Consider the following 27425-nt stretch of genomic DNA (forward strand, 5'->3'; position numbering starts at 1 on the left):
ATTGCTGTTGTCACCATTGATATTTGTCATTGTAATGTAATTAGAGGCCTAAAATGATGCATTACGGCCTGTGGCACGGCTTTTATTAAAACCTTTTCTTCTGTTCACTGAACTGCGACCTGGTGTCTGATGAGTAACAGACAGACAGCTTAAGGGTGAACAGCAGATTCATCAAAGATTTATTTTTCACTTTGAAGAAAGGGCCACATAGGAAAAAAACAGAAAAGCCAGAAAAAATACCGCACAACACATCTGAATTTCATTTGGTCACTTGAAATTCTGACTGCATCTGATGAATGTTGCTTTGGCAACAGATTTCAAGCCTGCAAATCACATGGTTAATCGCAGCCCTTAATCTGCCATCCATCAGCGAACCCAACCATGTTGCTGGAGCTGTAACCTCCAATCAGATTTATAGGTCACGTGGGTCACCCATCCCCGAACAACAACTACATTCATTGATAGCCTGGGTCATTTGAAAAGCAGCAATTTCTTAAATACTGACAGACAGGGGGGTGGAGAGGAGGAGACTGAATGTTAAAGACATTTGAACTCTTCCTTAAGACAAAAAACGTATCTGCCCCAATCTTCCATTTTAAATTACTGCTTATTTAACAATTTCCAGTATAATTTCTACAGAGAACACATGACCAGCTTTAGTTTTTAAAAAAAGTTACAAACATCTTCCGCAGCTGATACTGATCAGCCACTTCTCGTTTCCAGAAAGTCATTTCATGTATCTCAAGGAAACCAAACCATTTCAAAGAAACTTTCAATTTATTGGAAAATATGAGTCAGAAGTTCTATTAACATTCACAAAGATAAAATTCTGTTTACTCAAACTGAACAACTGATTTACTTTGTATTTTTTTTTAAAAAAGCATAAAATGTAGAACTCAAAACAACACTGTCAATTCTCTAGCCAAATTAATTTCGGTGACAACTTTCAGATAAGATTCTACAGCCAAAGGCATGGAAAGAGATACAACATGTGAATAGGTTTATATACACTAAATCAAGAAGCAACCAAGGTTAAGACAATCGAAGCATTAAGACAATTGCTTCAGAACAACCTGATGCAATTGGATAAAAATCCATTATTGTAACACTATAAATAAAATGTGCAGACCTGGGGAAAGAATATTGTTCACACCACTTTGGGCTCTAAATTAAGTTAGTGTTGATCCATGTAATAATCTGCATTCATGCCATTTTACAGTGCTCCCAACCACTCGCCAACTTCTAACTTAACAAGCAAAAGGATATGGCACAATATGGATGAAAATAGTGATGATACAAGTGTGAAAAGGATTGAATTCCATGAAGTAATATAGTTCAGGTTGTAACCTGAGCACTTGAATTGGCAAGTGAAATAAAATAGAACGCACTGAAAAAAAAGCAAGACTAAAATTCAAATGATTACATGAATCAAGGCAATATTTAAGCAAAAAGCCAATGCAAGTCAACAATGTTTCCAAAGTATTTTGTAACAGAAATCACTGGACATGCAACTTTCACATCTCCTTACTTATGATGGCCAAAAAAACGTTACAATCTATTATTCTGTCAGTTGCTTTTCTCTTTTATCACAACACATTTTTTTTGTAACACTTCAGTTATGGGCACAATTTGGAAACAAAGTTTAGAAAAGTATTACTCTGTTGATGTTCTTATCTGTGGGATGAACCAAACTGAATTTCTCAGATTATCCTAGGACAACTCAGTGGTCCGTGTAACAATATTCTCAAGAGGGGAAATAAAGTCTAGTTGGTTTTTTTTTGTTTAAATGACTCCCACGAGGCATAAAGTTATTTCTCAGCACTTTCTACACAGTGATGAAAACTCACTTTAATATTGTACAGAACCGTCTGCTTTCAACACAAAGCCAATCTGGTAACATCTGTTATGGGGAGGAGCCGCAAAGGCTCCACTGAGTTGTGTGGGGGTGCGGGGAGGAGGGGTGGTGGGGGGAAAGGGAGGAAGAGAAGAGGAGACAGAACTGATCTGGAGACATTCGCCCCTGGGAAAGTTCAGCATCAGCGAATACACAACAATACCCTGGGTTGCCCTCCTCACACTCATTGAGAAAACACTTTGGTTCCTCCCTACCAACCACAAGAGCACAGCCACAAAGTCACTGCAGGTTTTTTTTCCATCACAGGAACAACCGTCTCCACATCCGTTTCTTCGTGGTTTTGAATCAGGCATTTTTGTTGTTTTCACATGTCAAAGGTGACGGAAGTTTGCAAATTTGATTACGTCCACAGATGTCTGAAATCTTACGAGAAGTTTTTTTAAAACCACTCCCTGCCCCCTGAATATTTCACTGGAGTGAACAGTGAGTTAACTGAGCGAGTTGAAACAAGTGCAAAAAAACCACACACTTTACGATGCCAAAAGTTTGTATCACCCTGTGCTGATCTTCTAGGCCTGCGCCAGAAACATACCCTGAATACAACAATTCCAGATTGACTTTCCTTTCTCACTATTTCTTTGCCTTCTCCACCCATACTTTGCAAGTGTGAAAGAACAAGTACTTCAGGCAGGAGTGTGTGGCTCAGTTTACATCTTTGGTGTAAATGAAAACCATTGTACTTAACAGCTACCTCAGAGGAGTCTCAGCTTCACTCTCGAGGCTTTCCGAATTGTCAAACTTTAGACCCGCAGGAATAACCAAAAAGCATTTTATCACACGTGCAAGATTATACGTTTTTCTACGTACTGTCACCGACCAGTGTGAAGTAACACTTTGTTCAAGCTGTAAACCTATCCTTCGTGCCCACAGGATACAAAATTGATACAGTAGAGAAATAACCTAACTTTGTAAGCAGTTTCACACAATATGGGTCTTGTCTCCAGATCTTGTCTGAAACAAACGCTCTGTGCCTGCAGCTGCAGGAACAGTATCTCATTTTGTTAGGATCAGACACACAACAGTGCAATTTTTAAAAAAATATTAATAACCAATTAAAATATATAAAAACAAGCAACAAACCACATTAGAGCTCAAAAATTGGAGCCTAAATGCATTGCTTTATGAGCTTTATTGCTTTATGAGAGCTCCCCAGCTCTGCCATGATGCAGTCCATGTGACTGAAGTGCCGAGCAGATCTAATCGTTGGGGTGTGTCCATTCCACAACAGTACGACCCCGTTATTATGCGATTTGTTAGAATGCATGTTATAATCCGATTGGGGTATGAATCCTAGTCATTTCCTTACTCAAAAACTTTAAAATGTGCACATCTGGTCCATCAGATGTAAAATGCTGCCCACAGGCAGGCAACCAAAACGCCCAACTTCCAGTGTTCAGGTCGCCTCTGATGTCACGTCCTTCGCCGCAATACAATGAGCCGAGTGCCGTGAAGCAGCGATGGACCAAAACAACCTTTCCGGACACGTGCACGGTGAATACATAAGTGCTGATCGCCCACCATGCCCAATCCCCATCGCAGTCGCTGTTTGAGATTTTATTGACAGCCAACTGCTGTGTGACAACAGAGCTCCACTACAGTTTGTCAACAGGAACACCTGCCCAATAATTGTTCCTGCTGTGGGATGGATACACTTTTAAAAAGAAAAAAAATGTTTGAAAGAAAATAAGCACAGCATACCAGTCAATGCTATTTTTGCCATGGAATAGGCTACTATGTTTGGAAACAAAACTAATGGAAGCAGAGTTTTTTTTAAAAAAAACAAAGTAACACCTCCGCAGACATTCCTCCTTTGATACGCTCGACCCAACCCAAAAATAAACACAACCAGGAATCTAATCAAATCCTGGCATCGATGTGTTGTATGATTTAGGGCAAGATGAGCCACCCAATTGAATGATGTGTGTGATTCAAATAAGTAGCTTTAAAACAAAAATCAAATAATTACTCCTAATGAGAAAATGGATTGTACACAGCGGATATGAAGTGTAAAAGTCTGTTGTCACATAGAGACAAATTGGCTGCCAGGTTTACCAACAAATTCAGTCACAGCACTTTACAGTATATGCTCTGAAGCACTTTTGAGACATCCTCCTGACATGAAAAGCATTATATCATATACAAGGATGTTCTAATGCAAGATTATTATTATGATGAGTTTTGAAGATATGCTATCTCCAAAGGTTCTGACATTAAACTTCCAAATTGAAAAATTATTTTGCAAGATAGAAGGCTTGTGGATCAAACTTTAAAAACAATCTGCTGCATTACATTAAGCACGGTGCAATTTCACACCAGAGTATGCCAAGGCTGTAAAACACCAGTTTGCTGTTATGCAAGTCATGTTTAATAAGGGTTTCAAGACATTCATCCTATGTGAAAGGTGCTATACAAGAATAAGTTGCTGTAGATATAAAAGCCTAACCTTAGTAAGTCAGTGTACTATAGACATTAAAACTAAAATACCAATTTGCAAATTTCTACTGAAATATCAATCCAAAATGTAAAATGCTTTGTCTTTTATTTGCAATTTACAATTTTGCAACCTAACAGGATGATCCAAATACTGAAAATCAAGACACATGAAATTAGGTTCAGTACATATCACTGCTATCTGTGTATTCAGTGCCCTGGAGAAGGTTAGCAATCCGATTGAACTAATATACTTAACAGCTTTATGCCTCTGCTCACGCAAACATCCATTAGGATGCAAATAATTCTGACACCCAAGCACAGGGCAAATTTTAGCACAGCAATTTAAGTGACAAAAGCATTTAAAACATTGCCCCTTCAGGATTTGCATCTTTGAAAACAACAAAACATAACTATTTTACTTATTATATTACCTGGGTTCGATTCCCGGATGGGGCGAAACCTTAGGCAAGTTTCCTTACTCCACATGCCTGTTTACCTAGCAGTAAGTAGGAACCCAGTTGTTAGTCGATTTACGGATTGCTTTCCGAGGGTAATAATCCCTCCAAAAAAAGGTGTGGTCACTCAATCCACAGCTGTTCGTGGGGCATTGCTGTGCGCAATTGGCTGCCGCATTGCGCCCACTAAATATACAGTCAATTCACTTTACAGTATATTCTGTGAAGTCGAATATTCTGCGAAATGACTTAACATTATATTAATATATATATATGTGATCTCAACTTGGATATGGAGTAGTTATCAAATTTCACAGATGGGGCCAAGCTGAAAAGCAAAGTGAACAGCAATGAGGATGACAAAAACTGCTGGAGGATTTAAACAAATTAGCACAAAGGACTGATCAATGGCAAATTAAGTTTTCATATGACACGATTCATTATAATAGAAAGAAACAAAGGAAGAGAGTATAAATTAAATGTCAGTGTCTTGCAAGGAGCTGAGGAGCAAAAGGATTTGGGAGTTCATGTACATAAGTCATTGCAAGTAGCATCGCAAGTGACGAAGTCTATAAAGAAAGTTAGGAGCATCCTTGGTTTTATACACAGGGTAGAGTACAAAAACAAAGCAATAGTTGTAAAATAAATCATTAGTTAGGCCACAACTGGAGTACTGCATCCATTTTTGGGTATCTCACTTCAGCAAAGATGTTAAGGCCTTAGAGAGGGTGCAGAGGAGGATTCCAGGGATGAAGGGCTTCAGTTATGAGGAGAGATTGGAGAAGCTGCACCAGTTTTCATTGGAGCAGAGAAGGTTGAGGAGGGACTTGATAGAAGTGCAGAACCGTATACGGGTAAATAGGGAGAAGTTATTTCTATTGAAGGGGGAGTCGATAACTAGGGGACATAGTTATAAGATAAATGGTGTAAACTGCTAAAGTATTTCCAAATTTATCAAGTGATATAGTTCCAAGCAAAAGTGGTTTCTGAAGTTTAATGTTCACCTGTTGATTGAATTTTCATCTGTTTATGAAGTTGAATGTTTAATTCTGCACGCGAGGTCTTATTCTGTAACTTTACAGTAAAATAATATGTAAAATAAAGACCACCTTTGTCACTCAGCCGAGATATGAGATTGGCCACAGGGTTTTTGATTGACAAGAGGTTTTGAAATTTCTGGGATAGAAATTGTTCTAATGGTTAAAGAACTTACAAAATCAGCTATGGCTCAGTAGTTTAATGGTTTTGACCCTATGTTGTTGATGGAACAGGGGGAAATCTGAAAAGTGGGCTCGACCTCTACCGAAATTATATATAGAAATTACCGTCAAATCACAGGGTATTTTGTCAACACTGCAACCAGTTTGCGCACAGACAAGGTCGCACAACCAACCATAAGGCAAATGTTCAATTAATCTGAAGGATTATTGGCCTCTATTCATTCAAATGACGCTCTTGCGCCGCACTATGGTACAGACTTCACCATGATAGATATAGTCAGCAGTGCTGAGTTTTACAAGTTGCACCAGTATTTATAGCTCAAGTCAAATCATTGAAAACAAAGATTCAAAAGTAAGCATTAAACCAGCATTGATTTTTCAGCTATGCTTACTTGAACAGGTGGTGCTACTGAAATATAGAATTGAAAAATGAGCACTGTGAGCAGAGTGGTTTTAATACAAGTAACGCTAATTAATGGTCATTAATCATTCCTCTAAAAACATTCATATTCAGAGGTTACAAGACGGAAGCTGGAAGAGAAACAAATTCCCAACCTTGAAAAGCCACACCTCAGGGCCTCTCAGTGGGTTACCATATGCATAGTTATGGCTTAAAATTACAGATACATGATAAGAACATGATGTTTATGAAGCCTAAAACCCGCAACATGTTTCCAGCTGCAGAAAAACCACAAAGTATACAGACTGTGGCTACAGAAAGGAGAGGATGGGCTGGTTCCCTTTTACTACAGATTGGTTTCCCAATTTGTTAGTGCATGTCCTAACTTGTCCTCAAGATTCTGCCAGTCTGCACAGTCCGAGTTTCAAATTTTTTTAAAAAAAGGCTACATTTCCTCCTCCTGCAGGCAGGCTTTATGGTCAGATAGGATTCTTTTCCACAGTAATAAGACACACCAACTTGTCAGCTACATGATTAACAGCTCCAGGCCCTCTCAGTTTAAATGGCTCGTCACAGCCGTTCATCTACTGTAAGTCAGCTATTTACATAAATGTTCCACTCTAATCTATTCTAGTAACGCTGTAAGGTCTTTTGCAAGTTCCTCTACACCCACCTTGAACAAAGTGTGTAATAAAGTTATTGATCTTGACAGTTCTTTCCCTCCCCAAAGTTTACAGATTAAGTATTTTTCAAACATTTGTCTGTGATACAAATAGATAATCCTTGCATTTGATATAGCGTCTTATCACTTCATTGAGATGTCACAAAGCGCTTCACAGAATATTTTGTAAAGCGGAGTGACCATGTATTTTGTGGGCGAAACGTGAAAAAAACCATAGGAAACAAAACATGTGGCAGGCGTTTATTTTGCCCTCATTCATACGTACATTGCCCCAAAAAGTGATAACTTGTGTTTTTAAAAACAAATGCATTCGGGTTACATCGGAGTAAGAATCTACTGCAAACGCTACTGATATTGTGTGATTGGCTTATCTCACTTATGCAAATAAGTCATTGAGTAAGTAACTCAGGCTTGTGGCATGATTAACAGGCCTTTTGCAATCCAAAAAAAAACAACCTCTCCCTCCCACCACCCAAAATCCAGCTGTGCTGGTTCCCTTTTCCAAGCAATACAGCACTCATAGCTTTTCTAAGCTGGAGATACAGACAGAATAGTGAATCGGTACATATTTAACCTGCCAAGGTGTATATTAAAAAAAGCACTTAGAACAAAAACATTTACTGCTAAAAGATTTAAAATCCACACACAAGGCTGCATGAAAGTAGAGTGCACGAGCGAGCAGAAATTAAATGCACGAAAGCAGCACTGGTCTCAGTTCTTACAAACTGACATACTAGAGATTCTGCTCAGTCATGTACATCATGGTTTTGTCCCATTGCAGCAGAAGAGGTAGCAGTGATTTATGGATAAGACAATATTTCCACTGGAATTTACACTCATTCTTGTAAACTACTGGATTTCTATCTCTGGAGTTGCAAAAGATATAAAGAACTGGAACTAGGTTTCTAATGAACAGGATAATGCACAGCCTGACAGATTTCTATGACTATACCATAATCCTTCAAAATACCCCTGCAGCCTAAAGGAAAATTACAACATTTAATTGACCTCATCAGTACATGTACTGAAGTAAAAGCTTCCTGGGGAGAAGCAGGTATTGTCATAATTAGTTAACTACAATGTAAAATCCACAGCATGTGTGGCTACAAAAGGACGAGACTGCTGAACGTCTCAAAAGCGCAGATAATTGGATTTCTAGAAGCTAGATTACGTCTAAACAGCTTCCTTACATCCCTACTGTATAAGCCACTCCATTCAGCCCATATAACAAAGAGGAAATAGAAGGCGTATCATTGGAAAGGAGTGGTTTGTGGGATTTATCCCTCAAGTGACCTGACCCAGTAACCCATGAGCATTTCTATTATACAGCTCCAATGGGGTTACAAAGCTTTATCCTTGCGGAGTTTGGTTCTCCTGCAGTGTCTATACAATGAAAGATTCATGAGCTTCTCACCTTCAGTAAATGTTACATTGATATGGAGAAAAGTTAGATGACAATAGTTCATGCTAAAGTGGAAATCTAACTACTTCAGTTCTAAGTAAAAGTGTAAACAGGCAATTTGCTGCTTTGGTCTAGCAATTAACTTTTTTTTAAAAAAGGAAAAAGTTTGCCCTTTTTGGCTTTAAAGCAGTTTAACAATTTCAATACATTGTGAGCCATCAAAACTTTAAAAATGTGTAGGTGGGATTCATGGAATTCTCAGTTTGGTTTGGATACTCTTAAGCATGGTGATGGGTTTCCACATGTGTCAGATACACAGCTGACCCCCAAAAATGTAAAAATAAAAGTGATACAATGTGAGATGAAGTTCCAGGTAGCCTTGATTCACAAAAATCTTCTGTGGAGTAAATTATCAAGCATTTCTTCAGAGAATTCAACTGAATCTAATCACCATAAAACAACCTCTGAACTATTAAATGCCAAGATGTAGATGCAACTAATTCCATGAAAATGTCATTTTTGTTTCAATTTGCAATTTGAAGTTTTATTCATTCTAACACTTTGGGTTTGAAAGATATTAACTGCAGGTTTCAAATGGGTTGAGATTCAAAAAACAAATCAGATTGAGGACAGTGGATTTAATGACTGATACTCAACCAGGAGAGGGGGGGTGGGGGTGTTACCATGGAGGCACAAGGAAGGGAACACATTCCAAATCAACATTTTTGTACATCACAATTTAACCTTTCAAACGAATTGCTGTCTCTGAAGTGACCAATTTATTATTGGGTTTTTTTCTTGAGGGATTATTATCAGGTGTGTGGAGTAAGGAAACTTGCCCAAGGTTTCACCCTGCTGGGAATTAAACCCAGGTCTCTTACTTGCAAAGCGAGCGCTCTAACCACTGAGCTACAGGACTCCATATTTTATGGAGAAGAGTAGTTTTCACTTGTGTGGGACAGTAATAATCATTGCATTTGAAGTTTTTATTCATTCTAACAGGACAATTGGTTTGGGTTTGAAAGAAATTAGCTGCAGATTTCAAATTAATTGAGATTCCAAAAACAAATACAATACTAATCCTTGCATTTGGTATAGTAGCTTTCATGTTAGGAGGGTGTCCCAAAGTGCTTCACAGGACATACTATAAAGTTCAGTGACTGCATTTGTGGATAAAATACAGCGCCAAATGTGCACAGCAATGCCCATCGACAAGACAGGAGGTGAGTGAGGAATTTTATTTGGGGGAAGAGTTGGCCAGGACACCAGGGGAAACTCACTTCCTTTCAAATAGTGCCATGGGATCATTAACATTCACCAAAAGGAACTCAGTTTTACGTCTCATCGAAAGGACAGCACCTCCAACAATGAAACACACCCTCATCACTGCATTGTCACGTCAGTTTAGACTATACAAGTTCTAAGAATCAACATGGGTCTTGAATCCCAAACTTTCTGATTTCGATCCGAGGGTGTTACCAACTGAGCCCGGCCATGTGCTTGGCTTTGCTTTCTGGATCGTTTGAAAAACACTCGGCTGGATTTCAACACTTGCCTGGTTTTACGTGAGTCACCATGCTCTTCTAGCTGCTGGTAAAATTTTTATTTACTAACTACTCTAGGCCATCAAAATTCAGGACTGATACCAAGAAATTTTACTTTACTCAACAACAACAAGATTCCATTTATACTCAAAAGTTAACAATTTCAACAGCTTGCCAGGAAGGGTAATCGAGGCTGGGACATTGGACTCATTTAGAGAGCAGCTTGATGCTGTGATATGTGTATGTGTGTGTGTGTGTGTGGGGTGGGGGGGGGCAGGATTCTGAAGGGTTGCGATCAGATGGGCCAAAGGGTCTTCTTCATCCAAACTAATTTTATGTTCTTGTGAATACTTTAGAGCCACAGTAACTGCAATCAGGCATCTGCAAAAGTAAATAATACACTGAATATGTAGATGGAAAATCGCCTCACCAACATAGAACAAGGGTGGTTGGAAGGGGCGGGGGGAAGAGAGGAAATAATCACCAGATGAGCACTGGGTATGGTTACAGGTTTTTAAACCACCAACATGCAAACACAAGAGGAAGTGGGTAACGGTAAATACCAGAAGAGTTAACATAAAGAAACATAGAATAAGAGAAGTTAGTCCATACAGTTCACTCCCCCCACAGAAAGTCTGCTCCACCTATGACTTCACCCGTAACTACTTCACAGATCTGACAGGACCTGAAATATAAATCATGAAAATTTCCACAAAAATATTCTTCAATCCCATAATTGCACTGTCATAGAAGATATGAAAAGCCTTGGAATAATTACACGCCACTAATGTTATTGATGAGATCAAACTAATAGCCTTGTAATTAACCCTGTGTAGTTTTGTAAGACGACAGTGCACTGTGGAATACAAGGGAAGCTAATGACAGGTAGCATGGTAAACACCTCTGGCCAACATCTATATGCCAAGATTATTGGAAGTTAAAATAAGCCACAGATGATTGCCAAAATAGCACACCCAGTATATAAGAATATAATTGGCAGAAACTACAGATGGGTTAATTTGTAAACTGCACCACAATACGACACTGAACCACCCACCAGGAATTAGCAGTCGCTTACAACAACAAAACTGTGCTGTTAAGCTGAACATGAAATATCAAACCAATAGTGGTCTAGCTTGGCTACAATGCAATGGCCTTTTCCACCCCCTCCCCCCCCCCATCTCCAATTGTCAAATAGCTGACTAACATTCATGTTGTAACTTCAGAGGTAAGGATTGGACAGATGGACGAGAGGTCACCTGTAGAACTATAACAAGATACAAACCTTTAGGAGAGGAGCAAAGGGGATAAAATATGAGCAAAACTGGAAAGACACCATGAATCAAAGTCTCTGTATATTACAGTTTACACTCACTGCACTTTTAAGAGATGCCAAAACACTGGGCAAGTTTCCTTACTCCACAAGCCCCTGTTTACTTAGCAGTAAGTAGGAACTGGATGTTAGTGGATTGGTGGATCACTTTTCCAGGGGTAATAATCCCTTAAAAAAAACTCAATCTACGACTATTTGTGGGACATTGCTGTGGGCAATTGGCTGAAGCGCTATATCAAATACAAGGATTATTATTACAACATTCATAACAACATTCTGCATACCGACTTTAAAATAACTTATATTTTATACATTACCACGGGAGGACATCCCAAGGGGCAGGAAAAAAGGTGAATAATAATGACGGTAATAGAAATTGACAGAGTAAATGTTTCGGCAGAAAACATGCTGGATTAGGGGACGAAGAGTCAATTAAAGCATTGCAAATCAGTTCCTCTTTCACCACAGAAAAGGCTGCAACATTCAGTACAATATAGAATACAGCAGTGCACAAACCCATTAAGGATCTCTGCATGATTCTGTGCTACTTTTGATTCAATAGGCAGGTTTTAAGAACAGATTTTACTGTGCAACGCCCACTCTGTCAGCCAACTGGTTTCTTCAGCTCAATTAGTGTTTTGAAAAAGAACAGTAGTGTAGTGTTACTACTGATAGATTGCATACTTCAAATTATATCTACACGGTTAATGTCACCATGTACCCTCTAACTGTTCAATGGACCATTATAATACAAACTACATTTGTGATCTGTACCATCTTAGAAAATAGGTTTGAATTTTTTTTAAATAATCTATTGAGAGAATAGGACATACCTAAGCATTTTGACTCAGTTTTATATGAACTAATAAACCAGATGGTTCACATATAATGTGAATTAGCAAACTATTTCTTGGCTCCAGTTGAAAATATTCCATTAAATCTAAAAAAAATGAGCTGTAGCCTTGAACTGACTTATTTACACATTAACTCCATCTTAAATATAGCAAATAGTCCACTTCTATTGCCACATATGGCCTTTTATCTGCCCTGGACAGCATATTCTCAAATAGATGAAGTAGACGCCAATTGATTTGCTGTCGACCACGGTAAATTAATAGCAACAAATTGCTGAGGGCCCCTGTCTTGCTACTCCACCATGCTTCAGCAGTTTTGCTTTATTTGCTTCATGATGGGCAGCAGTCAGGCCTCTTCAAGTCAATTTCTTCTTAACAACCTGCAATACTTCTCAGTAGTGAAAATACAGCCGTCCCTTGTAAGCCAGAAATCAATACTCCTATTGCCCTTAGAAAATGCTAAACAAGCAGTATTGGCAATCCACTTGGTACTGGAGGGTATCGGATATAATGCAAATCATTACTGCTCTCCTCCTTGCAGTCGCTGTACTTCACTAAAAGGTTTCTAATGCCATTTATCATCATTTCCGATCGACGACTGCAGTTATGATTTAAGATTCAATCACTGGGCCAAGCCCTTCAATTTGTATTTAATTGTTTCAAGCAACAATCAAATTTCTGCTGTACATTTCTAGTGCTGGTGCTTTTCCCCTTCAGTCTAAGGGCCTTACAACATGAAGTTTCTGATCGATATCAGGTAAAACAGTTTCACAAAAACAAACTGGCTGCATCTATGCAGGGAATCTTGCTCCTGTTTTTGCGACATCGCTGTGCACAATTGGCTGCTGCTTTAGTTTACAAAATAGTCACTACGCTTTAAGTAAATCCTGTGGAGCTCTTTGAGATGTCCTCCCAATGTAAAAGGTTCTCGATCAAATCCAATGGTGTTTCTTTTGCACACATTCCAGTACATTCAGAATAATAATAATCCTTTTATTTGATATAGCCACGAACCCAGGTCCTCTTACTTGTGAGGCAAGCGCACTAACCACTACACTACGGGACTCCATGATAGCTTTTTAAGGCTCAAAAGAAACTATACAAGTAAATTTCACCCTACAAAAGAGAAATTTTAATGCATTGTAATAAAACTTGATACAGTACAGATGCTAGGAGAGAGCTGCTAGAATAAGGGATGGAGAATCAATTAAAGCATTGGCACATCACCCACTCCCCTATTTCACCACAGAAAAGTCTGCAACATTCATTACAACCATTAGTGAATAGAACACAGCAGTGTACAGGCCCATTAAGAATCTCTACATAGTACTGTAGGGGGCTAGTAATGTTTTTGATCCAACAAGCTTGCCTCAGGAATGCACTTTTACCAAGTAATTAATTCTCTCTCCGTCCAGCATCCTAAAAATCTGGTTTCTTCAATTCAAGTATATTGCTCATTTTAAAATATGCATGGTTTTCAAAATATATCTGCATGGTTAATATCACAAAGTGCAGTCTACCTTAGAGTCCAATTTATACTGATACAGCACACAAATGTCTCTTCCAAGTACAGACCCAGTCTTCAAATGAACTACTAATTAAGAAACAACTTTTAATGAATATTTTTAAATCTTACTGCATGGTGAGGGGGTAAATGTAGAGTGCACAGCTACCACATTTATCCCCTACCTATGGTCACACAGGAGTAAAAAAAATACGCAATTTCTACATAAAATTAAAACAGTAATTGTGAAGTCAAAACGTGATTTGGGCAGATAACAGCCACAAACCACTTGATCAATGTTCCTATTGCTTGCGATAGTCATCTGAATTAACCACCATCATTCTTGTATTATTCTCTATGTTTCAAATGCTAACACACATATAATAATTTATTATATATAACTATAAAACACAAATTGATTAAAAGCTCTAATCCAAATGGAATTTGAATGTTCATAAGAATTATTTTTATTATAACTGAACCTTGACTGTAAGTCGGATTTTCTAGGCTTTTTAAGGCTCAGCAGTTAAGCTGGAAAATATTTCCATTTCTTCTGTTTAAAAAAAAGACACGGTTGCTTATTTAATGTGGTGCTACAGCTTAGGTCTTTAGCCTTTCAGGTGAAAAGCTGCTTGGTCACAAGAATCATAATAACTTGCATTATATAGCATCTTTAACTAAAAACTAAAAATCTCAAGATGAGAACTTATGTGAATGTAGTTTATGTAGGCAAACGCAGCAGCGAAGCTGTGCCAGCAACTTTCCATAAACAAAAGATAAAAGGGGAACCAATGCTAAGAGTCGTGTCGATTCAAAGCACTCGCCATTAAGAAGATAAGTGTCAGCAGATTTTGCTCATGTTTTAGTGGAACCTTTTAACTGCATGAAGAACTAGGATTAGGTCTTCCTCCCTTGTAAAGAAGCTCCCGTAATGTCCTCATGGGGAACATCCCAGAGCAGATCCTTGGGAAGCAATAGCGAGAGTTACTTAAAACTGGCCTGAAAGCTATAATATAATAATACTTGCATTTGATATAGCTTCTTATCACGTCGTTGAGACGTCTCAAAGCGTTTCACAGAATATAGGTTTTTAGGGGAAAAAGTTAAACAAAAATATCTCCCCCGACTTCAGTTCCCCTTCAAGAACTAAGCTGTGTGCAGATTCTCTGTACATCAGCGAAAATATTACATTAGCAAATCAGATGTATTCTAACTCAACTGTGTCACAACACAAGGTCAGATTCCCAAAACAGTTTATTCACTAACCAGCATAATGGCTTATGCACATAATAACTACTCCCCACCCTTCACTACGGCCACTCACTTCTTCTCGCCTACCACCCTACTCGCCTTTCTTCCAGAGCATTCCACAGCCTCCTTCTTTCTATTCCTGCCTGGGCATCCTCCGCCTGGCTCATCACATCCCGCAATGTTCCGAGATTCTACCCCGTGTGAAGGCGCTGTATAAATGAAGTTGATGTAACTGTATTACCAGATTTGTACATCTCTGTAAGAGATGAGTTTGGTAATTCTTAACACATCAAAAACACCAAAGCTCAAAAGGGTTTGTAAAAAGATAGCAAAGTGGAGAGGTCTAATCGAAACAAGTGCGAGATTGGTCTCTCACACACAAATGTTCATATGACTGTGGGTCGGGGCTCAATTAATGCAGATATCTGTCTCTCTGTTGTAACTAAATTGAGGGGGTTAGATCGCATCAACCCCAAGAACAAAATACTGATAATAATAGTGATCTGAACCTACAGTAGGTTACTGCTTTGGAATCGTGCTTTATATTAAATTATAGTATTTTATACAGTCTGTTTCGGTCGTTCATCTTTCTTCCCCCCCCCATTAGCATGTCTCACTGGTACATGGAAGAAGAGTGTACACACACCTACCCACCCCACACACAGTGAAAACACCATCATCACTGACCGTTTGGAGCAACGATTTACAGTTGATTACAGAAAAACGTCAGTCAGTTTTGAAATTACAGTAGTAATCTCCACTTGCCCAGAGCATCTCAGGAAACTCTTGAGGCCTCTCAGTTTAATTAGTATAGGAGCCATTTATCACCTCACACATTCTTGACAAATTGACAATATTGCTAAGTTAGCCCATTAAAATGTAGAGAGGTTACTGTCTGGGATAGCCAGGTTCAGCCCCCCCCATCCTGAAAATTTATAAAATTGTTCTGAATGGCAAAAAAAAGTTACGAGAGGTAAATTAAACTAAAACATTAATTCATTAAATATTTGAACAAAGAATACTTTTGTTTTATTTTAATCCTTTTAAGTACGATCAACACTATTTCAATCAGCACTGTGAGGAAGAGCAAATAAGAGACTGCAGAGCACCTTGGCACACCTACTACGCAGATACAATCTAGTGAAATAATGAATCTAGTTCACACTACATTAACCCGTTTTGAATGTAAAAATAATCCTGTAAAAAGCGAGTAGCATTATATGGCACTAACCAGCTATTTCAATAACTATCATTATGCATGAACCACCTGTTGGAAACTGTTCATCCAAACAGGCTCAAATGCAGAAGTTGGAAACAAAAGATATTCTGGCAAAAAAATATTGTTATGTACAAGTTTCTATGGAGGCTCCAACACTGGACACATGATATTAGAAACGTCACACACACACCAAGGATATTTTTGTCAATATAATTTTTTTTAAATTTAATTTTCTTGGTCCACTTAATCCTCCCATCCTATTCCCAACCAATTACATTCCTTACAATTTTAGCCAGTCTTCGGTAGCTTTTAATGCAAGGCAGGTCTTCATATTTTTGTATTTCTCTATACTTAGGGTTAGAGATAGAAAATTGGAGAGACTCAAGAGAGTGAGACAAAAAGACCCAGGGAAAAAGAGTAAAAGAAAAGGAGTTTATAGGGTGTGGTACTAATTATGGTGTTTAATCACTAAAGGAACAATTTCTTAGTTAGCACTGTATCCAACTTGTACAATTAGGCAATAGAAAGCCAATACAAAGAATTGTAATTGTCTTTGATTGAAATCTGTGTGGGATTCATGATGAAAAATAGTGAGCAGAATACAATGGGGAGGGGAAGTGGCAGGGGGTGCAAGAGAGGAAATATCCTCAGTGTGCCTGGAGTATTGCAGTTATCTGGAGATTAACTTTGTAAATCACAGTCGTGATTGCAGTCACCATTCTGCGTTCCGATAAAAGCATTGTACATTTTAGTTTTATAAAGCCGGAAAGAAGAAAGGAAACAAACATGAACTTCTAAAGAATCAGAATCATCAATTACGAAGGTACATCTATGGAGCTTTCCTCTGGAACTCAAGATGCGAACATTAAGTGAATATGCCTAACTTGATGAAAAACTAAGCTGAATATTACAACAAAGCAAACTGACTACATTATTGCCAATTTTCTATTGAAAGAGCTGGCAGTGAGAGCATTTCGATGAGCAGTAAAAAGAATTCAGGTTATCAGCCTAAGAAAAGCAAAGACACGCATGCCACTGAGCTTAAGAGAGAGAGAAAAAAACACAAGGAGAAGCCAAGTGGTTTGTAAGTTTTCCAGCGTTTATATATTTGGATAATTTTCCCTCAGGCCTTTGGTTATGACTGAATGCACCCAGCTGAAAAACGCTGATCTTAAAATAATTTTGTGGATATATGCTTCCAAGCAGTTAGCGATGCATGTGTATGCAAAAAGAAAAGTGAAGAAAAAGGAAACCGAAGCTCACCGAGAAACTTTAAAGCACCCAAGCATTCACATTGTTATGCAACGAGTCGTTACGATCAAGTTAAATCGGTTAGAAATTTGGAATCTATTGGCACCTCCATTTGTGTTCAGCTTACTCACGTAGAAATGCAGCACAGTAAAAATAATTCTGAAAATAATGAACATTCTGTAATATTGACTGCTTATACAGTAGAAAGAAACTCTCTTTCAATATTAGCCAAATTGCAGCTCGCATTATCACTATGGCTACTTGTAATCTACATGGGCCAGGCACAGATCATCAACTTCAAACCATGATTATTTATTAAAGAATTAAGCTGATATTACTGTATTCCTTTTTGACAATATCATTGTTCAACTATCTGCATTTTATTTCATATGAAAGCGAAGCAAAGGAATTCCTCCCTTTACTTTATTGCCAAAAATATTAAATGAGGTAATTCACCCAAGCTGTACATGTTAGCGATACTCTTAAAATGCACATTGTTACATAATCGGCTGAATTAGAATAGTTCAGACTGCCACGCATCCCAACATCCACTTTAAAAAGAGCTATTGCAGATTTTCCCCCTGGGATTTAATCACATTTAAACCAGAATCTTTTTACCCTCAAATATAAAGGCTATTTTGCACAGTGCAAAACCTGAAATATAGATGTTAATAGATCCATTTTTTTCTCCAAGCAGCCCATAATAAAAAAAAGGTCAAATTTGGTACATGCCCACTTCCAAGATACTAGTATGAAAAAAGTCTTAAAAGCTTGACAAAATGTTTATCTTAAAATCTTATTTATCCGGTGCTATTGTTTCCCTCATAAATATGGTACGTCAGCAGTTTTAAAAAAAGAGTAAACACAAAGACCAATGGTTTCATACAATTATTGGATTTTGACGTCCTGACAATAAATAGCACTGTGCCTTTGCAGTATTCCCACAATCATCCTTTAATGATATTTAACCAAAAATATGTCATTTCCAGCAGATGAACAGCAATATTTTATTCAGGCATATTTAAAATTAAACCAACAATGCAAATTTCAGAGTGTAAAATTTCAATCTGTTCAGTCCACATTAAGGTTTTAACACATTTTACAAAAACAGTTTACTTAGGGTTTTTTTTAAAAAAAATAAAAATGAGCTAATTTACACCCTCCTTCCAAACACACAATCTTCCACAGAGAAATCGAGCCAGTTGCGGTTTCATGCATCACAGTCCAGAGCGTGCTGAAAAACCATCTACTTCCCCACATGGGGATTCACAGGCAGAAAACTGCTCAATTCCACCCAAACTAGAAGGTGGTTTTTAGCCTGAACTAATGACCAGTCTGTGAGAAGCACCAATTTGATCCTCATTACTGTCCCCTATCAGGGCTCATTTGCTGTGCGATTTTTGAAACTAACAGCCGGTATTTCCTGATTAGACCATATCCAAGTAGTGCCAAGGGACCAGTAGAGAGGGTCTTATTCTAATGACGGCTTCTTCTGGCCTGCAGTGTATTCTGAATAGCTATCAAATTACAATGCGTCTTCTCTGATCTGGATTTTCAGTTTCCACTTCCTGCTCACAGTATCTGATGCGGGACTACTTGGGACTCTTTCTGGTTAAAAACAAAATTTGTTCCAATGTTGTGTGGTCAACCTAAACAAGTCGTGTTTAATAACCGTAAAGAATATGTTCTGCAGAGCATTATGATTTGTGACATCAGGTTTTACTAGCATTTATCAGGCAGATATTTACACGACTCAGAAATCATCTTTACAAGATGTGTATGGAGGAAAGGGGCAACAGAAACTCTATTACAACCATGACTGGTTGATTTTAATTATCTCGCCAATTATAAAACAAGCAAAGCAACAACTCCACAATATGCGAAACAGCCCATGAATCCCGAAATAAATCATTCAACATTAGGATCAGATTTCTTTTTGCCTTTAAAAAAAGTACTGCTTTTTTCATTACAAAATTGTCGTCTCAGAAAAAAATTGAAACTGCCGTATTAACATATAACTAAATTATGATTCAAATACGGGTAGAGGAAGTGTGGCATTTAGCTTATAAATAGTAAGGACCTGTAACTCACAAGCAGACAAACTTGACAAAATCTGGTTAGGTCTTATATAAAAAAAAACTTAAAATGCAGTTGTTAGTACAAAGCCTAACCGCCAACAGTCATGGTTTATTTTTTGATCTTCACACCCATGAAATTCAGACCCCGTGCCCCAAAGGGTGAGATTAACAATCATGATAAGTAGAATATTGAACTGATGAACTCACTACCATAGTTCTTTCACAGGGGTGAAAGATATGTAAAAAAACATAACACTGCACATCAGAAGAATTATATTTCAACTGTTATAATATTTTGAATTTTTGCTGATATAAAATATCACTATAGTGTGGAAATATCCTCAACACCAACTAGGGATATTGAATTCGATCTGCTTTGATATAGATATAGTATTGCCTTAGTACATTTTCCATGATCTTATTTTATATGTTAAACCCTTTGATACTTGAATGCAGAAGCCCCCCATCTCTAGTTAATATTTTTTCATGAAATAAATTGTCATTTTTTATCTTTACGTCACATATTCATCAAAAGTAGCCACTTCTAGTATGTCATTCATATAATGTAGAATCAATTCTTGTAACAAAATGTGTTAAAACCATCACAATTCCACTGTCAAGGTTGCAACCCAAGCGCTCAGCAAATGCAACACTAGCCCTTAAGGAATTCAACAACCCTATCAGTATACAGCCTTCCAATTCTTCCTGTATGCACTTCAGTGATGAAATTCATACTTCAACTGGATCACACCATAACATTTTCAGGTAACCAAACAGAATTCCTTAATATTCCTTCCAAGTAATTGATTGAATCTTACCTGTTTGTGCATTTCTATATTCAGGCCGTAAGACATTTCATAATACTGTGGAAGGCAAAGCAATACGACAAATTACTTGTAAATTCACAATTCCGTGAGCACTATCACAGAATAAAATAATATAAAGAGGCCTCGAGTTGTTTTGTGCCAAACCTCCCTCCCATTACAAACAATTACACAAGAGTCAAAAAGAAAAAGATCACCCTCTTCTATTTTCGGACTTACCATGACATAATGGCGTTGCATTTCTGTCTTTTCACTGGCCAGCTTTTCACATTCCAGTTTCAAACTGTTTAAAGAAAGAAAAATAGTTCAAAGCACATTTTATATGTGGACATTTTATATGTGCTGCCGGCAATAGTTCTTTCTACATAAATGATCCTTCTCGGATCATTAGAAGTGGTGCATTACTAACACAGGATACACCTAATTAAGGGCTGTACAGCACACATTTTTCTCGAAATTATTTATGACGCCCACTCTAAGTATATGCAAAAAGAGGAGAGGACAGATTGAAAGACTTAACATTTTATCAAATGGAAATACGAAACGCAACAAACGTGACCCCTGAAAAAGAGTTATTTCTGGTCAGCAATAACTGCATTAAAATTTAGGATCAGAAATGGGATGGATTACCATTTTCTTATCAGAGGAGGGAGGGTGGGGGTGGGTGGGGTGGGGGTGTGGGTGGAGAATACATTTGTGCATAACTAGAAAAAATAGTCACACGATTTATTTTTACTCGATAAACATGTAGGAAACGGTTCCAAATGCAGGAACTTTTTTTTTAAAAAAAAAAACCTGCAACTGCAGCCCAACATCTGCTGGAAATATGAAAGTGAACTGAACTGGTGGCGGGTGCGAGAAATTAACAAAAGGGGGAAAAAGAAAAACCCCTCTGCGATCCCCACTGAGCATCACACGGACCTCCTGCAGCCGACCATTTAAAGGCTTGAAATAAATATACTAACTGGATAAGTTGGTGCTCCCAACCGGTCAGTGATTTTCATCACGTTTTGGGGGTCTCTCTTCTTTTTTTTTTAAAATGGGAATAAAAAACCGAGACAGCTTCACCCCCTGGAAACCTGGCAACGGTTACCCAGGGAGGGAGAGGGGCTGCAAAGAGCGCTCCTCGGCCGTCACACGGGTGTGAGTGGAAGTATAAATGAATTCGGAAAGAGAAATAAAAGGGGAATAACGTGGAGCGAAGTTGTGTTCCTTTTTACATCCCAAAACGTCTAAAGCCTTTGGCGCTCGCGTTTCGTGTCACATCTCTCGCTGTGTTGTACCGACTCTCTCCCCTCCTCCTCCTCCTCCTCCTCCTCCCGCCCTCACCTCGAGCAACAGAACAAAACAAAACACCGTCGTCTGACGATTAAAACGACACCTCTCAATCCGGTGCTTTCGGTAAATTCGGAACGGGATGAATGACGACGCGACTGGAAAGCGGCGGCAGATGTCGGGGCTTCGCACCGGGAAGAGGTTCGCACCCACTCCCCAACACCCCGTCTCCGACCAGAGCCCCGGGGGAGTGGGGGGGAAATCACTCACTCCCCACTGAACACCTACCTCCGGCGGTGGGGGAGACAGCCCGGGGGTGGCACCGGGGCTCCCGCGGAGCCAAATGTCCATCGCCACATCAAAATACACTGCCGGACGGACTTGCGGCATCGCGCGGGATGGTTGTGCGGGTGTGCGGGTGTGTGGGTGTGCGGGTGTGTGCGGGTGTAGGTGTGGACTGTGCGGCCGTGTGTGTACCTGTGGTACTGCGCTTGCAAAAACTGAAATTCCTCCTTGATGCGGTCGCACGATTCGGAGATGGTGAATTTAAAGGGCTGAGCCGGCTGGTGAGGAGCCTGCAAACCCAAACACACACACACACAGCGAGCATCAGCACTGACACCAACTGGGAACAACCGGACGGGCATCTTATTCATCGCCATTTGCTTAACACGAACCGAGAGAGCGCGCAAACGTAAACAGTGTTACTTCGCACGTCCACAAATATTTATTCAAAGGCTATAATTAAACTCGTGCGGAGAGAGCAGCGAAGCTTTCGCATATGCACGTCCGTGACATCTCAGCAAAACACAACACAACACAACACACACACACACACATAAACACTTACGGGATGTCTGGCTTGAGGATACATCTCGCCCCCGAGATTTTCGTTTTCAGTTTGGCAGGTGATTTTGTGTCATTGAGCGAGTGAGTGAGTGAGTGAGTGAGAGCCTCGGAATTGATTCAACAACCGAAAGAGGGCGGAGGGGAAGTGGGGGGTAAAACCCAAAAGAAAACACACACTGACACGCGCGCGTGAGAAGTGAGAGAAAGGAGGGAGGGAGGGAAGGAGGGTAAAGAAAGAGGTCAAATGGCTGTGTGGTGTCGGGGGGTGTGGGTGTCGGGGTGTGTGGGGTCGGAGTGTCGCTGTGTGGTGTCGGGGGGAGTCGGGGTGTGTGGTGTCGGGGTGTGTGTGTGGGTGTCGGGGGGTGTGTGGGTGTCGGGTGTGTGGGGGTGTCGGTGGGTGTGTGTGGGTGTCGGGGGTGTGTGGTGTCGGGGGTGTGTGTGGGTGTCGGGGGGTGTGTGGGTGTCGGGGGTGTGTGTGGTGTCGGGGGGTGTCGGTGTCGGGGGGTGTCGGTGTCGGGGGGTGTCGGTGTCGGGGGGTGTGTGTGGGTGTCGGTGTCGGGGTGTCGGGGTGTGTGTGTCGGTGTCGGGGGGTGTGTGTGTGTGGGTGTCGGGGGGTGTGTCGGTGTCGGGGGTGTGTGTGTCGGTGTCGGGGGGTGTGTGGGTGTCGGGGTGTGTCGGGGGGTGTCGGGGGGTGTGTGTGGGTGTCGGGGGGTGTCGGTGTCGGGGTGTCGGGGGGTGTGTGTGGGTGTCGGGGGGGTGTCGGTGTCGGGGTGTCGGGGGGGGTGTGTGTGTGGGTGTCGGGGGGGTGTCGGTGTCGGGGTGTCGGGGGTGTGTGTGTCGGTGTCGGGGGGGTGTGTGTGGGGTGTCGGGGGTGTGTGTGGGTGTCGGGGGGTGTGTCGGGTGTCGGGGGGTGTCGGTGTCGGGGTGTCGGGGGGTGTGGGGGGGGGGGTGTGTGTGGGTGTCGGGGGGTGTGTGGGTGTCGGGGGGTGTGTGTGTCGGGGGGTGTGTGGGTGTCGGGGTGTGTCGGGGGGTGTCGGTGTCGGTGTGTGTGTGGGTGTCGGGGGGTGTGTGTGGGTGTCGGGGGGTCGCTGTGTGGTGTCGGGCGGTGCTGTTCGGCTGTGACTGTTGCGCCTTCACCTTCCAGAACAGCGCGAGCGAACAATGGGCAACAAAGTGCAACACTCGCAGACGGAACCCCCGGGACAAAGGTTGGAATCTTCCCTCTCGGAGCGTCGCGGAGTCCGGGATTCCAGGCGGTGGGTTCGGATTCCAGGCGGCGGGTCCTCTTCTCCACTCCCCCCCTCTCTCTCTCTCGTCCTTTTCCCCTCTTTTCCCCGGGACAACGCAAACAGAGAGAGAGAGAAAAAGCCCCCGACAACAATAACAACAACGCCGAGCGACTGCGGCCACAGAGAACTACAGCTTTAGTTCAAGCTCGTGAGCTCGTTTGGCTGGAGAGCGAGTCGAGTCGAGTCGAGCCGAGCTATCACCGCAGCCACAGAGCTACAGTGAGTTGCAAGCCACAGCCCGCCTTGCCTGCCTGTCCGACCCACAACCACCGCCACAACAAACACTTCCACAAGCACCAGTCCGAGGAGAAACGGCTTCCAAAGATATGCGACGACTCGTGTTTTGCTTTTGCTCTCTCTCTCTCTCTCTCTCGTTCTTCTGTCTCTCTTCGTCCGCTAATAGACACGAAAAGTACATACAGCGGATGTGTTTTTCCAACAAAAAAAAACCCTTTCGTGTTGACCAAACGTTAGAAGCGCTGTGTCATTAACATTCTTACATATTCACACCCTCCTCCCCCCCCCCTCCACCGAAGCTCAACTTCACTTCAACGAGGTGGTGGTGGAAGGAGGAGGAGGAGGAGCAGCGGCGAGGGAGAGGGTGCCAGACTCGCACGGTGGGTGGAGTAGAGCAGAGGGAGGGGGTTGGGGTTGTAGCTCAGGTTGCACGCTGGTTGTTGTAGTCGCTGCATCGTGTCAACCCCGGCTGAGACCCCACTGACATCATCGCTCTGTCTCGTCCCACTTCCCCGCCGTCCCCTCGGTGAGGACTACACTTCCCGGCATGTCCCGCGGGCTTTGCCCACACCGGCCCCGCCCTCCTCGTTATCAAACACGGAATGATTGACAGCCGCCGCCGCCAACGGGAGCCCGGCGAGAGGCGGGGTTTGGTGACGTGCTCAGTTCTGACACGGTCGGCCAATGGGCAGGTGGCGGCGGGTGCGGGGTGGGGGGGGCGACGGGGATTTGATTGACGGGGGGGTATGAGGGCGGGGCTGCCCCGGCGGCTCCAGCCAATTGCCGGCCGGCCCACGTGGGGCAAAGCCGACGTCATTGCAGGGGCAGCCAATGGGGCGGGGGGTGGGCGGGGCCAAGGGGGGGGACGGTCATGCGCGAGGAGTTGGCAGAGAGGGCGGGAGGGGACATTTGCTCATCTGTCAGTCAAAGTAACGTGGGTCCCTCTCTCTCTCTCTCTGTGTGTGTGTGTGTGTGTGTGTCCCGTGACAGCGGAATGCTTTCCTCCCCGTTTCTCTGCTCCGTCCCCATCCGAGCGCCGCGCGGAATGCTGCTAATTGGGGGTCGAATGTCTCTTTGCAAAATACTCGAGCAATCTGTCATTATAGGGTATTACGAGAGAGAGAGGGAGAGAGAGAGAGAGAGGAGCACTGAGAGGCTCTCAGCCAACCGACCCGCGAGCAGAGAAAGGGCAGAGAGAACGACACCCACAGAGAGAGAGAGAGAGAGAGAAACATACACCGGAGCCCCTTCCCGGTGGTTGACGCACACGCGCGCGTTTTTTTTTCCAACATAACTTTTTTTGCCTCAAATATTTGTTTTAACGCCCCCCCCCCAAAAAAAAAAGTCGTCGTCGTCGTCCGTCCTTCCCCCCACCACACCCCTCCCTCCCCCCCCCCACACACCCCTCCCCCCATTCAAAAAAACAAGCAAATGGTAAATGACACCTCGTCGGGGTTGGCACTGACGTCGCGCGCTCCTTTCCTGCCCACATCGCGTTGGCTTTCATTGGTTTCGGTTTTGCTTTGCACCGGAGCAAATCTTTTTTTGGGAGGGGAGGGGGGAGATTGAGGGGATAATCGCCGACATCTCCCTCCCATCAGTTGCCCTCTTTAAGCGCCTCCTGACCCCCCCTCACGTCTCCGGGCGCGGCCCCGGTTTGAACGCTCCCCCCAAACCTCCCCCCTCCCCCCCCCCCCCCCACACACACACACACACACCTTCAGCACCGAAAGAAAACGATCGAAAGGGGACGAAAGCGGAAACGCAAACCGATTAAAATGCAGCATCGCCCGCAACTGCGGGTCCGGGGGCTTAAACATTCATCTACAGGGGCAGGAAGGCACAGAAAGGGGGTGAAAGTGGGGGGGGGTTATTTGCCTATAACGTTACGCTGAAATAAATGGCTGTCTGTCGTGTGAAGCGATCTGATGGGAGAGGGAGAGGGGAGAGTTAATGTCCGCTAAATAATATCCTTTATGTCTGTGGCTTCCTGCAGTCAGAGCTCAGTCCCACACACACACACACACACCGCCACCGCCACCGAAAAAAAAAGTGAATGGAGGGCGAGAGGTGGGAAGGAGTGCAGTCACTGCCTTTGTGTTCTGCCTTTCGTCGTTGCCAACATTTTCGCTCATAATGCGCTATAGATTCCTTCCTTTCGCCGGAAGATTACCCCCATCACATCGCGGCCTTCCCTCTGAGAACAAAGTGGGTCCCTTATGTGTTCGGGGACACTGTTGCCTTTTTTTTGTTCTTTTTTTCTTCTTCTGGTTTCTGTTTACATTCTGCGCCATCGCCACCTTTTTTTTTGTTTGGGGGGAGGGTTTGATTCCGGGGAAGGAGCTGCACTTAAAAACAAAGTGCCATTGTGTTCGTTGGATTTGTTCGCATTCTGACTCTCTGCCAACAACATCATAAGGTGAAATAAATGATCACTGTTCCCGACAAAACTTTTCCCGTCTGTCCCCCCCCCCCCCCCCATACCAGGAATATAAAGCACACTGTTGCTGCAACTGTGCCCCAATGACTGGGACAAGGGAGAGAGCACAGTCAAAGGGTACGACGTTTCCCCCCCAAAAAAAAATGCGGTCACTCGATCCGCCGCTGTTTGTGGGACGGACGCTGCTGCGCGCAATTGGCTGCCGCGTTTCGCCCACAACGTATACAGTCAATTCACCTTCCGGTATGATCTGTTCTCGAAGACGCGATAAGGCGCTATGTCAAATGCAAGTGTTAGTATTACTAGTTGTGGGCTCCACCATCAACTCCCCTCTTCCATCTTTCCCTCTGATTTTGAATATGTGAGGAGGCTCATGGATTTCTTTGTGACAAAAATCAAGGCCATCTGCTCTGACATCTCAGCTAGAGCAGATCTTTCTCTCTCCACACCTTTCTTTACCCCCGGCCCTTTATTCGTTGCTTCTATCATGCTCACCGGTCTCTTCCCCCAACTACTCTCTCACATGAAGTATACTATTTATACCTCAATCATCCACCAACCCAGTTTCTGGCTGCCCAGCTATGCATTTTAATTGATATTATTCATTCTGTATCCTCAGGAACTATCCCTCGCCATTTAAAAGCAGCTGTCATCAGCCCCTCCCTTCTTAAAAGAAACTACCATCTTGTTGCCGCCCAACTATGGAATATAAAATAAGACGGTGTTTGTCCAGTTCTGCAGAGCACTGGTGATGGGTTTCCGCATATGTCAGACACCTGACTGACCCAAAAAATCTTAAGAAGGATGTACTCACCTCGGAAGGTGTCCAGTGATAGTTCATTACTACTAATAATAATCCTTGCATGTGATCAAGCGCCTTAACATGAGATGTGTCAAAGCGCTTCACAGGATGTTCTGTAAAGTGGTGTGACCGTGTGTTTTGTGTGTAAATACAGGAGCCAATTTGTGC

General features: G+C 42.0%; 1 protein-coding gene across 19 annotated transcripts in view; it reads right to left on the reverse strand.

Moving 5' to 3' along the window:
• Nucleotides 1–22660, reverse strand: part of LOC103186089 (transducin-like enhancer protein 4) — a 93650-nt gene extending 70990 nt beyond the window's left edge. For all 19 annotated transcript variants that reach the window (XR_006084957.1, XM_042333588.1, XM_042333584.1 and 16 more), the window contains exons 1-4: nt 22491–22660; nt 22118–22215; nt 20585–20648; nt 20360–20404 (exon numbers count right to left, since the gene is read on the reverse strand). Coding sequence is in view for 18 of the 19 variants with exons in the window: in XM_042333588.1 (XP_042189522.1) it covers nt 20360–20404; nt 20585–20648; nt 22118–22215; nt 22491–22514 (231 nt within the window). In the remaining variant the exon portion in view is untranslated. The remainder of the gene's footprint in view (nt 1–20359; nt 20405–20584; nt 20649–22117; nt 22216–22490) is intronic.
• Nucleotides 22661–27425: the final 4765 nt, after the last annotated feature.

Source organism: Callorhinchus milii, unplaced genomic scaffold, assembly GCF_018977255.1.
Source record: "Callorhinchus milii isolate IMCB2004 unplaced genomic scaffold, IMCB_Cmil_1.0 Scaffold1, whole genome shotgun sequence".
In the NCBI taxonomy this organism is placed as follows: Eukaryota; Metazoa; Chordata; class Chondrichthyes; order Chimaeriformes; family Callorhinchidae; genus Callorhinchus; species Callorhinchus milii.